Source organism: Amblyraja radiata, chromosome 32 (genome assembly GCF_010909765.2).
Source record: "Amblyraja radiata isolate CabotCenter1 chromosome 32, sAmbRad1.1.pri, whole genome shotgun sequence".
NCBI lineage: Eukaryota > Metazoa > Chordata > Chondrichthyes > Rajiformes > Rajidae > Amblyraja > Amblyraja radiata.
In genome coordinates, this window is record NC_045987.1 from 13,017,138 (window position 1) to 13,030,381 (window position 13,244).

General features: G+C 47.9%; 1 protein-coding gene across 4 annotated transcripts in view; it reads right to left on the reverse strand.

Annotated features, from left to right (window-relative positions):
* The window catches only part of hmcn2 (hemicentin 2), a 247,232-nt gene that overhangs the window by 99,872 nt on the left and 134,116 nt on the right, over positions 1 to 13,244 (reverse strand). For all 4 annotated transcript variants that reach the window (XM_033049217.1, XM_033049218.1, XM_033049219.1 and 1 more), the window contains 3 exons: positions 6,195 to 6,281; positions 4,956 to 5,147; positions 1,873 to 2,046 (listed from right to left, as the gene is read on the reverse strand). In XM_033049217.1, the coding sequence (XP_032905108.1) occupies positions 1,873 to 2,046; positions 4,956 to 5,147; positions 6,195 to 6,281 (453 nt within the window). The remainder of the gene's footprint in view (positions 1 to 1,872; positions 2,047 to 4,955; positions 5,148 to 6,194; positions 6,282 to 13,244) is intronic.

Here is a 13,244-nt window from a genome sequence, read left to right on the forward strand (position 1 = left end):
AATCCGGAGATCAGTACCCTCGAGGTTCTGCTTTTTAATTTATTCCCTAACTGCTCAAACTCCTTCAGCAGATCCTCCTTCCTCGTCCTTCCTATGTCATTGGTCCCCACATGGACCACGACCACTGGATCCTCCCCCTCCCTCTGCAAATTTCTCTCCAGCATCGCAGAGATATCCTTAACCCTAGCACCGGGTAGGCAACACAGCCTTCGGGACATGTTCTGCTGGCCGCAGAGAACCTTATCTACCCCCCGAATAATACTATCCCCTATCACTACGGCATTTCTTCTAACTCCCCCCTCTTGAATGGCCTCCTGATCCACGGTGCTGCAGCCAGGTTGCTCATCCCTCCCACAGCCCCTGATCCCGTCCTTACATTGAGTAAGAGCCTCGGTCATGCTCGTCAGGGACAAGGGCTGTGGCTCCTGCCGCATCTCCTCCTGGTTCCCCCTACCTGCCTCGCTTATGGCCACACCTTCCTTTCCTTGCTCACTGCCTACTGAATTAGTTAAACTGGTCGGTGTGACCATCCCCTGGCACAAAACATCCAGGTAATACTCCCCCTCCCTGATGTACCGCAGCGTATGAAGTTGGGTCTCCAGCTCATCAATGCGGAGCTGGAGTTCCTCTAGCCTCAAACACTTACTGCAGCTGTAGGGATCTTCTACATCAATGGTGTCGACAAATTCCCACATCTCGCAGTATTGGCACATCTCCTGACCGCCCATCTTATATAGGTAATTAACTGGTCCTGTTTAAGAATCCCCTACTGTATTGATACACCCCTTATTTATATAATCCTACCTCCTATAAATGGGAAAGTACTCACCCCAGTACTCTCCTCTCCTTATCTGATGCCCTTTTGTCTCCTTTTCATCTCCAGACTTTGTCATTTACTCCACCCATCTGCCAATCCCCGTCACCTGTATCCACCTGTCATTTGCCAGGCTTGTCCCGGCCCAACCTCTCTTTTCCAGCTCTCTCCTCCCTTCTCTCCAGTCTGAAGAAGGATCCCAACCCGAGACAAGGTCTTCACGGAGGAACTGCAGATGCTGGAAAATCGAAGGTACACAAAAATGCTGGAGAAATTCAGCGGGTGCAGCAGCATCTATGGAGCGAAGGAAATGGGCAACGTTTCGTCCCGAAACGTTGCCCATTTCCTTCGCTCCATAGATGCTGCTGCACCCGCTGAGTTTCTCCAGCATTTTTGTGTACCTTAGCTTTTCACTGTACCTCGGTACACGTGACAATAAACTACACTAAACTAAACGGATCTACAGATGGCATGGAGAGTTCGGCCAGTCCGAGACAGATCTGACTTTCACCATTGCATGAACTACTCAGGTGGGACTGACGAATGGGAGGCTCACAGGCTGTGGGGGTGCATCAGAAAAAGCTAGACCTGCTACCACAGAGACCGAGGATACACACGGACAAATATGGTGAATGTGTCCACCAGGGGCGGAAAACCCGGGGGGGGGGGGCAGAGGGGACACGTACCCCCCATGTTTTGAGAGGTGGGGGACATCCCCCCCAAGTACCCCCCAATCTCCGTTATTAGCGCTGGATTGAGCCTCCGAAGCCGTGTGTGTGTGTGTGTGTGTGTGTGTGTGTGTGTGTGTGTGTGTGTGTGTGTGTGTGTGTGTGTGTGTGTGTGTGTGTGTGTATGCGCGCATGGCCGCCAAAAAATGGTGTCCCCCGTCCCCTCCATGTTATGATAGTGAGTTCCACGCTTGGTGTCCACAACTACATGACCCACACACCCTCCGTTGCATATAATAGCACCATTAGGTCAATGGCTTGAGCAGCGCGGAGAAGTGGCAAAGCAACGAGCTGGCTCGATTCGCAGTGAAGTGTCCCGGCAGGATGTACCTGGTAACAGATGCATGTTCCTCGAAGCCTTGAAGGCAACGCCATCCTTGAACCAGGTGATGGTTGGACTTGGGTAGGCCACCGCCTCGCACACCAACGAGGTGGGATTGTTCACAATAACAACAACATCCTCCGGAGTGCCATCCTCCGCGGCGCTGGCAATTCTGGGAGCAACTGGGAAACGACAGCAAACATGGAAATGACCCGACAGTCACTGGAAGTTGTGGCATACCCGAAGCCATCGTCAGCACACAGTTTAGTTCACGAACCCAACGCTGCTTCATGACAGGGGAAACCATGCACAAAATCCTCACGCCATTTCATCCCCAGTGTGTGGAGATACAGTGGTTCACTGAGTTTTGGTGACCATGTTGTCAGCATCAGGTCTCCTGCATCTTGATCTGTTCCTCTGGAACAAAGAACAGACTAAGATGCTGTTAAACCAGGGTGTTATGGGCCTCTTTCCGTGCTGTGTGACCCCCCCCCCCCCCCCCCCGTAAGGAAATGACCAGGGGGGTGTATACCTGGTTCAATCATCTCAATCTGCTGGCCGAAACATGTTGAGCCAGGAATGGCAAAATCAGCAAAGTGGGGTCAGTGTCAGGCTACACTGAAATACAGCACCATGCTGAAACCAGGGCTATGTGGATCATGTCCAAGATATGCTTTCGCCCAAATTATTGCACTTGTTCAAATTCTCGGTGTGAGCCGAGACTCCGTGCATGAGTCCTCCTCTGCCCCACTTGCATCTAGTCAGTACATAGGAGACCACCGGGGGGGGGGGGGGGGGGATTAGCCATTTGTTGCCGGGCTGCAGGCACCTGCTGCTGTGTGGGGACGCAGTACGTGGCAATATCTCAATGATTGATTTAAACATCCTGGTTTCGTAAAGCGTTGCCCCTGTTGGGCCTGTGATTGCTGGGTGATGCGTTTCCACACGTCAAGAGGTACAGAAGTTTGAAAACGCACACCTCCAGATTCAGGGACAGTATTTTCCCAGCTGTAATCAGACAACAGAACCATCCTGTCACCAACTAGAGGGTGGTCCCGACTTCCCGTCTACCTCGTGGGAGACCTCCGAGCTATCTATAGTCGGACTTTACCTTGCACTAAACGTTATACCCTTTGCCCTGTATCTGTACACTGTATTTGTACACTGCAGATGGCTTGATGGTAATCTTGCAGAGTCTTTTCACTGACTGGCCAGCAAGCAACAAAAAGCTTTTCACTCGACCTCGGTACACATGACAATAACAATAAACAAAATCTAAACTAAACTTGTCAACGACCTGGGTTACGGGACATAGGGCAGGTTTAGAGGGACATGGGCCAAATAAGACTAGCTTAGATGTGGCATCTTGGACTAGATGGACCAAAGTGGCAGGACGGGAACCCTGCCATAACCTGGGTCATACCCGCATCACATAAAACAAACATCTTCCTTCTTTGGGAGGGATGCAGTCACCTAGATGCTGACCAACAATTCCAGGCTGCTCCTGAAAACCAATGTCGATGACACAAGGACAGTAGTTCTCAACCTCTCCCGTCTCACTCAGTGAAGAAAGAAATGACATCAGCGATGAAGAGCGAGTTAGAGAGAAGCCAAGACCAAGAGTCAAAGGCGAAACAAAAATATAAAAGGTCCTTGGAGATATTATTTTGAACATTTATATGAAATTGTGTATTTGAATTAGCTCATGACAATTCAAATATGGGCAGCAACATTGAAATATCTGATACGGCTGTTCACCTAGGGAACAAACCAGATGCTTTCCATTAAGACACCTCTTGTTTTACCACTTGGCTTTGGCAGTCAGTACATTGTTATGTGATTAGCTACAAGTTCTGAATCCAGCTACCACTGGAAGACAGCCACACCACAAGTTAAAATAATCCAGGATTACTTTGGCAGAGAGAGGGAGGGAGAGAGAGAGAGAGAGGGAGAGAGAGAGGGGGGGAGGAGAGAGAGAGAGAGAGAGAGAGAGAGAGAGAGAGAGAGAGAGGGGGGAGGAGAGAGAGAGAGAGAGAGGGGGGCAGAGAGAGAGAGAGAGAGGGGGGGGGGCAGAGAGAGAGAGGCAGAGGCAGAGGGAGAGGGGGAGCGGGAGAGGGAGAGATAGAGGGAGAGATAGAGGGAGAGGGAGAGGGAGAGGGAGAGAGGGAGAGGGAGAGATAGAGGGAGAGGGAGAGATAGAGGGAGAGGGAGAGATAGAGGGAGAGGGAGAGATAGAGGGAGAGGGAGAGATAGAGGGAGAGATAGAGGGAGAGATAGAGATAGAGGGAGAGATAGAGGGAGAGATAGAGGGAGAGGGAGAGATAGAGGGAGAGGGAGAGGGAGAGGGAGAGGGAGAGGGAGAGGGAGAGGGAGAGGTAGAGGGAGAGGGAGAGGGAGAGGGAGAGGGAGAGGGAGAGGGAGAGGGAGAGGGAGAGGGAGAGGGAGAGGGAGAGGGAGAGGGAGAGGGAGAGGGAGAGGGAGAGGGAGAGGGAGAGGGAGAGGGAGAGGGAGAGGGAGAGGGAGAAAGAAGAGAGCGAAAGAAAGAGAGGGCAGAGAGTCAGATAGTGAGATAGAGAGCGAGAGAGAGACAGAGAGACAGTGAGACAGAGAGAGACAAAGGGAGACAGGGAGAGGGAGACAGGGAGAGGGAGACAGAGAGAGAAACAGAGAGAGACGGAGACAGAGAGTACGAGAAAGAGAGTGTGTAAAAGAGACAGAGAGAGAAGTTGACGACAGAGTAACAGGAGAGACAGAGAGAGAATGAGAGACAGACAGAGAGACGGCAAGAGACAATGTGAGGAAGACAGGAGAGTGAGAATCAGGGAGAGATAGAGACAAACAAACAGTGAGAGACAGAAAGAGATGGGGACAACAGCAGAGAGGCAGCGAGGCCATTAGGCAGTGGGGATGGGGCAAACAGAAAGACAGGGATGAGACATGAGAGGAAAGGTGAAGCAAAAGGCAGAACCTTTGTTTGGTGGTAGCCCTGGTTGGGCTTGAGAAGACTAAAGGAACAAGGTTGAGGTCGGAGAGGGGACTGTAGGGAATTGGCAATGTGTCGGTCTGTCTGGAGTTTGTCAAAGCTGCTCACTGAATACACTGAGATGGTAGTTTTTGGACGTGTGGCCCACAGAGTTGGTTGCCAGGCAGGTATACTGTCCCGTGTGTGACAAGCCGGTGCGGAGGATCTCCAGCGTGGATCCATCCGATGAAACGGCATAACCTGCGCTGCCATTCACCACTCGCCCATCCTTCCACCAAGTGACGCCTGGGTGTGGATTGCCTGGAGCAGAAGAAGAACAGACATCAACCTTTCACATCTACTGGGCACATCAGCGTTCTGCTCGACACAGATCTGAACTCATTAACTGGAATGTGTTTACTGCATGAATCTCACTCGGAACTCGTTAAAAATAACATATGGAAGAGATCGTGCTGTTTGGAATATGTTGCAGGCAGTACAGTGCTCAGGCTGGAGTTTATCGCAGAGGCATGGCGTGATTGAACTCACACAGCTGGTCTCTGTAGAGGCTGCACAGCCTGAACATGGCTCAGAGAGAGAAGCACCTCATGCTCATCTTGTAGACTACCCCAAACGCAGCGCATGGAACAGGGCGGCACAGCGGTGGAGTTGCTGCCTTACAGCACCACAGACCCGGGTTCAATCTTGACTATAGGCGCTGTCCGTACGGAATTTGTACCTTCTCCCCGTGACTGCATGTATTTTCTCCGCGTGGCCTGGTTTCCTCCCACTCTCCAAAGACATACAGGTTTGTGGGTTAACAGGCTTATGTAAATTGTAAATTATCTCTCGTGTGTAGGATAGTGTTAGTGATCGCTGGTCGGCGCAGACCTGGTAGGCCAAAGGGCCTGAATCCACATTATATCTCCACAGTCTAAAGACTAGTGCATTGGTTATATGGAAAATTGGTAGTTATTGAGTCATCGAGATACACAGCATGGAAACAGGCCCTTCAGCCCATCGAGTCCATGATGACCTTCAACCACCCATTTACTCTAATTTCATCCAAATTTATTCTTTCCATCAAGAGAGAGTTAGATTTAGCTGTTAGGGCTAAGGGAATCCAGGGATATGGGGAAAAAGCCAGAAGGGGGTACTGATTCTGGATGATCAGCCATGATCATATTGAATGGCGGTGCTGGCTCGAAGGGCGGAATGGCCTACTCCTGCTCCTATATTCCATGTGTCTATGTTTCTAAACAAAGTGCTGGAGTAACTTGCCGGCACTCCAGCACTTTCCCCACTGGAGATTTACCCAGTTGCCCACATGGTCTTTACACTGACTGAGTATCTCCTGGTCACACTCACCTGTGGCCAAGCAGGTCAGGTTCAGGGTCTCCCCTTCTCTGACATGAATCTTTCCCACAAGGTCTTCACCTAAAATGTGAGGGGGACCTGTGTGGAAAATGAAAATGTTAATTAGTCACAATAACCATTTCACTGCCGTGCCCAACCCTTCATCGCTGTTCGTCATCCTCTCAGACACAACTCAATCAACCTCCTCTGAATTGGTGTTACACAACACCCCACCTTGCACTAACTCTTCCACTGCGCCTATCCCTCTACTTGATCAGTTTGGAACATCGACATAGTCATTAGAGTGGCCCGACTCTCTGGCTCAAAGACAGGTCTTCAACAGATGGAATCCGACCCAACCTGAGCAGCTTCCGGCAGGAAGTTTATCCATTTAAAAGAACATGGAACAGTACTGTTGCCCAGAATAATAACCACAACAGGGCAAGTCATTTAACAGTAATTTATTAATTAACATCGAACTTCCAACATCAACGCATCTCACATAAAATTGCCGCAGGCTTTCCAACCGAGTCCCGCGCAAGTCCCGTGTCACCGTCCTCTGACTGGTCGGTGTTTCCAATCTACCGTGCACGTGCGCACACGTGATGTTCCTGTCCGGCAGGGATGGTGGTACACATGCTCATAAGATGCTGGCACGCATGTGTGTAAGATAACCATTCGGGATTGTACAAGTACCACACAGGAACAGGCACTTCGGCCCACAATGTCTGTGTCGAACATGACACTAAATCCAACTTATTATCTGCATGTACATGATCCATATCCCTCCATTCCTTGCACATCCATGTGCATAATCTTAAATTCTCTTAAATACCACTATTGTATCTGCCATTAATTTTTATCTCCTGGATCACCCTACCATGGGAGCCTTTATCAAATGCCTTATCCATGTAGACAACATCCATGCCCTACTCTCATCGATCACCTTCGTCACCTCCTCAAAATACTTGATCAAGTTAGTAAGACATGATCAGCTATGTACAAAGCAACACTGACTGTCCCTCATTAACCCATTCTCTTCCAAATGGAGTCATTAAGTCCACCCCTAAGAATCCTCTCCAATAACATCCCTCCTGCTGATGTGAGGCTCACTGGCCTTTAATTCCCTGGACCTCTCTACTTCCCTTCTAAAGCAGAGGAACAACATTAGCTACTCTTCACTCCTCTGGGATTTCACCTGTGGCTAAATCTGATCTGACCTACAACTCTGTCCATCTACCCGGGTACCACTTTCGATGGTGTCCGTGTTTAATTTAGTTAAGAGATACAGCATGGAAACTGGCCCTTCGGCCCACCGAGTCCACGCTGACCACCTATCACTAGGGGCAATTGTACAGAGGCCAACAAGCCCGCACGTCTTTGGGATGTGGAAAGAAACCAGAGCACCCGGAAAAAACCCACATGGTCACATGGGGAACATGCAAACCCCACATATGGAGTGGAATGGCGAGCGTGCAACCATGGAGGATGGCTGATTAGAACGTCCCTTCTAACAAGGGGGACATATAAATGAAGGAGGGGCCCTATTACGGCATAAAGAAAGGGGTGGGATGTGTGGGTGTGATGGGTGGAGATCACACATCAAAACATCTATTTCCTGTCATTAACATTAGAAAATCATGCAATTGGGTCCTTGTTGAAGAGGCTACTGACACTCAATGTCTCCATGTAATCACACAGACCAGCCACTTATCTAATGCTGTGTTGAGTCAACCAGGTCACATTCCTTCACAAAGGAAAGAATGCTATTGGGTAAAAACAATGGCTTCAAAAGGAAAGCACATCATATTCTATCATATATTGTGTGCATCCGTTACATTAGCACTGAATCCCAACGCACATTTAAACTTGGTCGTGCATCCTCAACCCTTGCAGCATTTCATCTCTCCTACTTTCTCAACGCCCTCAAACGTTCACTTTTGTTTTCTTCATTCTTTCCTCCTTGCCCATTCTGCTGCTCAAAACCTCTTGCAGCTCTAACTTTCACCTGCTGTAAAGAAAAGGCCGTCAACATTAAAGCTGCGCTGTGTGCCGTTTCATGTTGGACTCCAGAGTCAAATAATCTGACAGCCGTTCTGATGGCAGATCATCAATGTTAACCACCAGCTGTTTCCCTCCCCACGGACTCTGCCCAATTTGTTGTATATTCCCAGTATTATTTGCTTTTAGTTTGGATTTCCAGAATTGTGCTAATTTTGTTTCTGTTTGCAGAACTACGACAGATTTTAGTGTTTACAGATAATACAAAGAGACCTCTGGCTGTAGATCAGTGTCACTCATGTTATGAGATGCTTTTGGATTGGCTAGGAGATGTGCCAATACTGTGAGATGTGGGAATTTGTCGACACCATTGATGTAGATGATCCCTACAGCTGCAGTAAGTGTTTGAGGCTAGCGGAACTCGAGCTCCGCATTGATGAGCTGGAGTCCCAACTTCATACGCTGCGGAACATCAGGGAGGGGGAGTATTACCTGGATGTTTTGTGCCAGGGGATGGTCACACCGACCAGTTTAACTAATTCAGTAGGCAGTGAGCAAGGAAAGGAAGGTGTGGCCATAAGCGAGGCAGGTAAGGGGAACCAGGAGGAGATGCGGCAGGAGCCACAGCCCTTGTCCCTGACGAGCATGACCGAGGCTCTTACTCAATGTGAGGACGGGATCAGGGGCTGTGGGAGGGATGAGCAACCTGGCTGCAGCACCGTGGATCAGGGGGCCATTCAAGAGGGGGGAGTTAGAAGAAATACCGTTGTGATAGGGGATAGTATTATTCGGGGGGTAGATAAGGTTCTCTGCGGCCAGCAGAACATGTCCCGAAGGCTGTGTTGCCTACCCGGTGCTAGGGTTAAGGATATCTCTGCGGTGCTGGAGAGAAATTTGCAGAGGGAGGGGGAGGATCCAGTGGTCGTGGTCCATGTGGGGACCAATGACATAGGAAGGACGAGGAAGGAGGATCTGCTGAAGGAGTTTGAGCAGTTAGGGAATAAATTAAAAAGCAGAACCTCGAGGGTACTGATCTCCGGATTGCTACCTGAGCCACGGGCCAAATCGGCGAGGGTACGTAAAATTAAAAAGCTGAATGCGTGGCTCAAAGACTGGTGTGGGAAAAATGGGTTTGGTTTCTTGGGCCACTGGCACCAGTACTGGGACAGGGGGGATCTGTTCTGTAAGGACGGACTTCACCTGAACGGTGCTGAGACTGGGGTCCTGGCAAATCATATAACTAGGGCAGTAGAGAGGTCTTTAAACTAAGTAGCGGGGGGGAGGTATCAAGGGGGGTAATAACGGCAGGGGTAGAGGAAATAGAGCAGGGTATCAGTGGGGAAGCGGAAAATCAAAATGTGACAGAAGGATCCAGAATGTGTGAAGATAAAGCTCTAGATGTAAAAGGGGCAAAAACGGAAAGGAAGGGTAGTAAAAATCATCTGAAAGTGCTTTATCTAAATGCGATAGTGAAATAGTATTCGAAATAAGATAAATGAATTAACGGTGCAATTAAGTATATATAGTTATGATATCGTGGCCATTACGGAGACATGGCTGCAAGGGGATCAGGACTGGGAGTTAAATATAGAGGGGTACTCGACAATTAGAAAAGATAGACAGGAAAGAAAGGGAGGAGGGGTGGGCCTTTTAATAAGGGAGGGAATAACGGCAATAGAGAGGAAGGATATTGCGTTGAAGGATCAGGATAGTGAAACAGCTTGGGTACAGATAGAGAATAACAAGGGGAAAAAAACACTAGTGGGTGTAATTTATAGACCTCCAAATAGCTGTGACGCTGTTAGTCAGAACATAAATCTGCAAATAGTTGACGCATGTAAAAAGGGAACTGCTGTAATCATGGGGGACTTCAATTTTCATATTAATTGGGTAAACCAAACTGGGCAGGGTAGACTAGAGGAAGAGTTTATAGAATGTATTAGAGACGGGTTCCTAGAACAGTATGTCGCAGAACCGACAAGGGGGGAGGCAATCTTGGATCTGGTCCTGTGTAATGAAGCAGGATTAATTAAAAATGTCATAGTTAGGGACTCGTTGGGAACAAGTGACCACAATATGGTCGAATTCCATATTCAAATAGAAGGGGAGCAGGTTGAAACTCAGGCTAGGGTGCTTAGTCTAAATAAGGGGGATTATGAAGGTATGAGGACTGAGCTGATCAAAGTTGACTGGGATAGCAGACTCAAGAATAAGACGGTACATGAGCAGTGGTGTACGTTTAAGGATCTACTGTATAACCTTCAAGAAAAATTTATTCCTATGAAGAAAAAAAGGGGTAAGGGTAAGAACAGTCAGCCATGGCTCAGTAAAACTATAAAGGATAGTATTCGGCTGAAGGCAAGGGCATATAAGGTAGCCAGAAATAGTGGGAGGGCAGAGGATTGGGAAGCATTTAAAGCTCAGCAAAAAATAACTAAGAGATTAATTAAGACGGGGAAAATAGACTATGAAAGGAATTTAGCGAACAACATAAAAACTAATAGTAAGAGTTTTTATAGCTATATAAAAAGAAAAAGGGTGGCTAAGGTGAACGTTGGTCCATTGGAAGGTGAGACTGGAGAGTTGTTGGTGGGGAACATGGAAATGGCAAAGGCATTAAACGAGTATTTTGTATCAGTCTTCACCATAGAAGACACAAAAAATATTCCAACGCTGGATAAACAAGGGGCGGTAGGAATGGAGGAGCTAAATACTATTAAGATCACCAAGGAGGTGGTATTAGGGAAATTAATGAGACTGAAGGAGGATAAATCCCCTGGGCCTGATGGATTACATCCAAGGGTCTTGAGGGAGATAGCGGTGGGGATTGTGGATGCATTGGTGATAATTTTCCAAAACTCCCTGGAGGCAGGAACGGTCCCAGTGGATTGGAAAATGGCCAATGTAACACCTATATTTAAAAAAGGAAGTAAACAGAAGGCGGGTAACTATAGACCGGTTAGTCTAACATCGGTGGTGGGTAAAATGTTAGAGACAATTATTAAAGAAACACTAACGGGGCACTTGGATAAACATGACCTCATCGGACAGAACCAGCATGGTTTTGTGAAGGGGAAGTCCTGTTTAACGAATCTGCTCGAATTCTTTGAGGAAGTAACAACCCGGGTGGATAAAGGGGAACCGGTGGATGTGGTATACTTGGACTTCCAAAAGGCTTTTGACAAGGTGCCACATAAGAGACTATTGCTAAAAATAAAAAATTATGGGATTGGGGGTAATATATTAGCATGGGTAGAGGATTGGCTAACAAATAGGAAGCAGAGAGTGGGGATAAATGGTTCATACTCGGGATGGCAACCGGTAACTAGCGGGGTTCCGCAAGGGTCGGTGCTGGGACCCCAGTTGTTCACAATTTATATAAATGATTTGGAGGAGGGAACCAAGTGTAATATATCAAAATTTGCGGACGATACAAAAATGGGAGGAAAAGTAGGGGATGAGGAGGATAGGAAGAGTCTGCAAAAGGATATAGATAAGCTAGGTGAGTGGGCAACAACTTGGCAGATGAAATTTAATACTAATAAATGTGAAGTCATTCACTTTGGGAAAAAAAATGATAGGGCAAGTTATTTTCTAAATGAGGAGGAGCTGCGTTGTAATGCAACGCAAAGGGATCTAGGGGTATTAGTACATGAATCACTAAAAGTTAGTATGCAGGTGCAGCAAGCAATCAGGAAGGCCAATGGAGTTTTGGCCTTTATTGCTAGGGGGATTGAGTATAAAAATACGGAGGTCTTGCTGCAGCTGTACACAGTATTAGTGAGACCACATTTGGAATACTGTGTACAGTTCTGGGGTCCATACTTAAGAAAGGATGTACTAGCCCTGGAGGCAGTGCAGCGAAGGTTTACAAGATTAATTCCTGCAATGAGGGGATTGACATATGAGGAAAGGTTAAGTAGGCTGGAACTCTACTCTTTGGAGTTTAGAAGAATGAGAGGCGATCTCATTGAAACATATAAGATCGTGAGGGGCCTTGATCGGGTGGATGCACCGAGGATGTTCCCAATGATCGGGGAAACTAGAACTAGGGGACATAGTCGCAGAATAAGGGGGGGCTCTTTTAAAACTGAGATGAGGAAGAACTTCTTCACCCAGAGGGTGGTTAATTTATGGAATTCACTGCCCCAGGGAGCAGTGGAAGCAGAAACGTTAAATATATTTAAGTCTAAAATAGATGGTTTTTTAGCGGCCAAGGGGATAAGGGGCTACGGGGAGAGGGCAGGGATATGGACCTAGGTATGGTTAGTATAGTAAGACCTGAGTGATCTCCTGGACAAGTGTCGATCGCCTGGATTGGGGTCGGAGAGGAATTTCCCGGATTTTTTTCCCGAATTGGACCTGGGTTTTTATCCGTTTTTTTGCCTCCCCCAGGAGATCACGCGGTTCTTGGGGTGGAGAGGGGTGATAGCGGTATAAAGGGGAGGGTAGTGTCTTGTGTTCTGTGTCTTGTGTCTACTGTTTGTGGGTAAGTGTGTCTGTTTAGTGTTCAGCCATGAGCGAATGGCGGTGTGGGCTCGACGGACCTGGTGGTCTACTCTCGCACCTACTTTCTATGTTTCTATGTTTCTATGTTTACGCGCACTTGCTTTACAGTAACCCACCTTGCCTGGTTCCCTTAGAATTAGAGAGACGTGCAAGTGCTAAGTCATATTTGCTATGTTGTTAATAAAGTCTTTGGACCTTTATCTTGGTGCAAGGCTTCAGTTATTTACAACAGCCGATACACAACATGGTGTCAGAAGTGGGATTCGACCCCACGCCTCCAGTTGTAGACCAGATTACACAACACTGGCCTAGAGACTGTAGAAGGGTTTCGACCCGAAATGCCACCCATCTCTTTGTCTCCAGAGATGCTGCCTGTCCCACCGAGTTACTCCAGCATTTGTGTTTAAGAAGGAACTGCAGATGCTGGAAAATCGAAGGTACACAAAAATAAGCCGAAACGTTGCCTATTTCCTTCGCTCCATAGATGCTGTTGCACCCGTTGAGTTTCTCCAGCATTTTTGTGTGCCTTACTCCAACATTTTGTGTCTATCT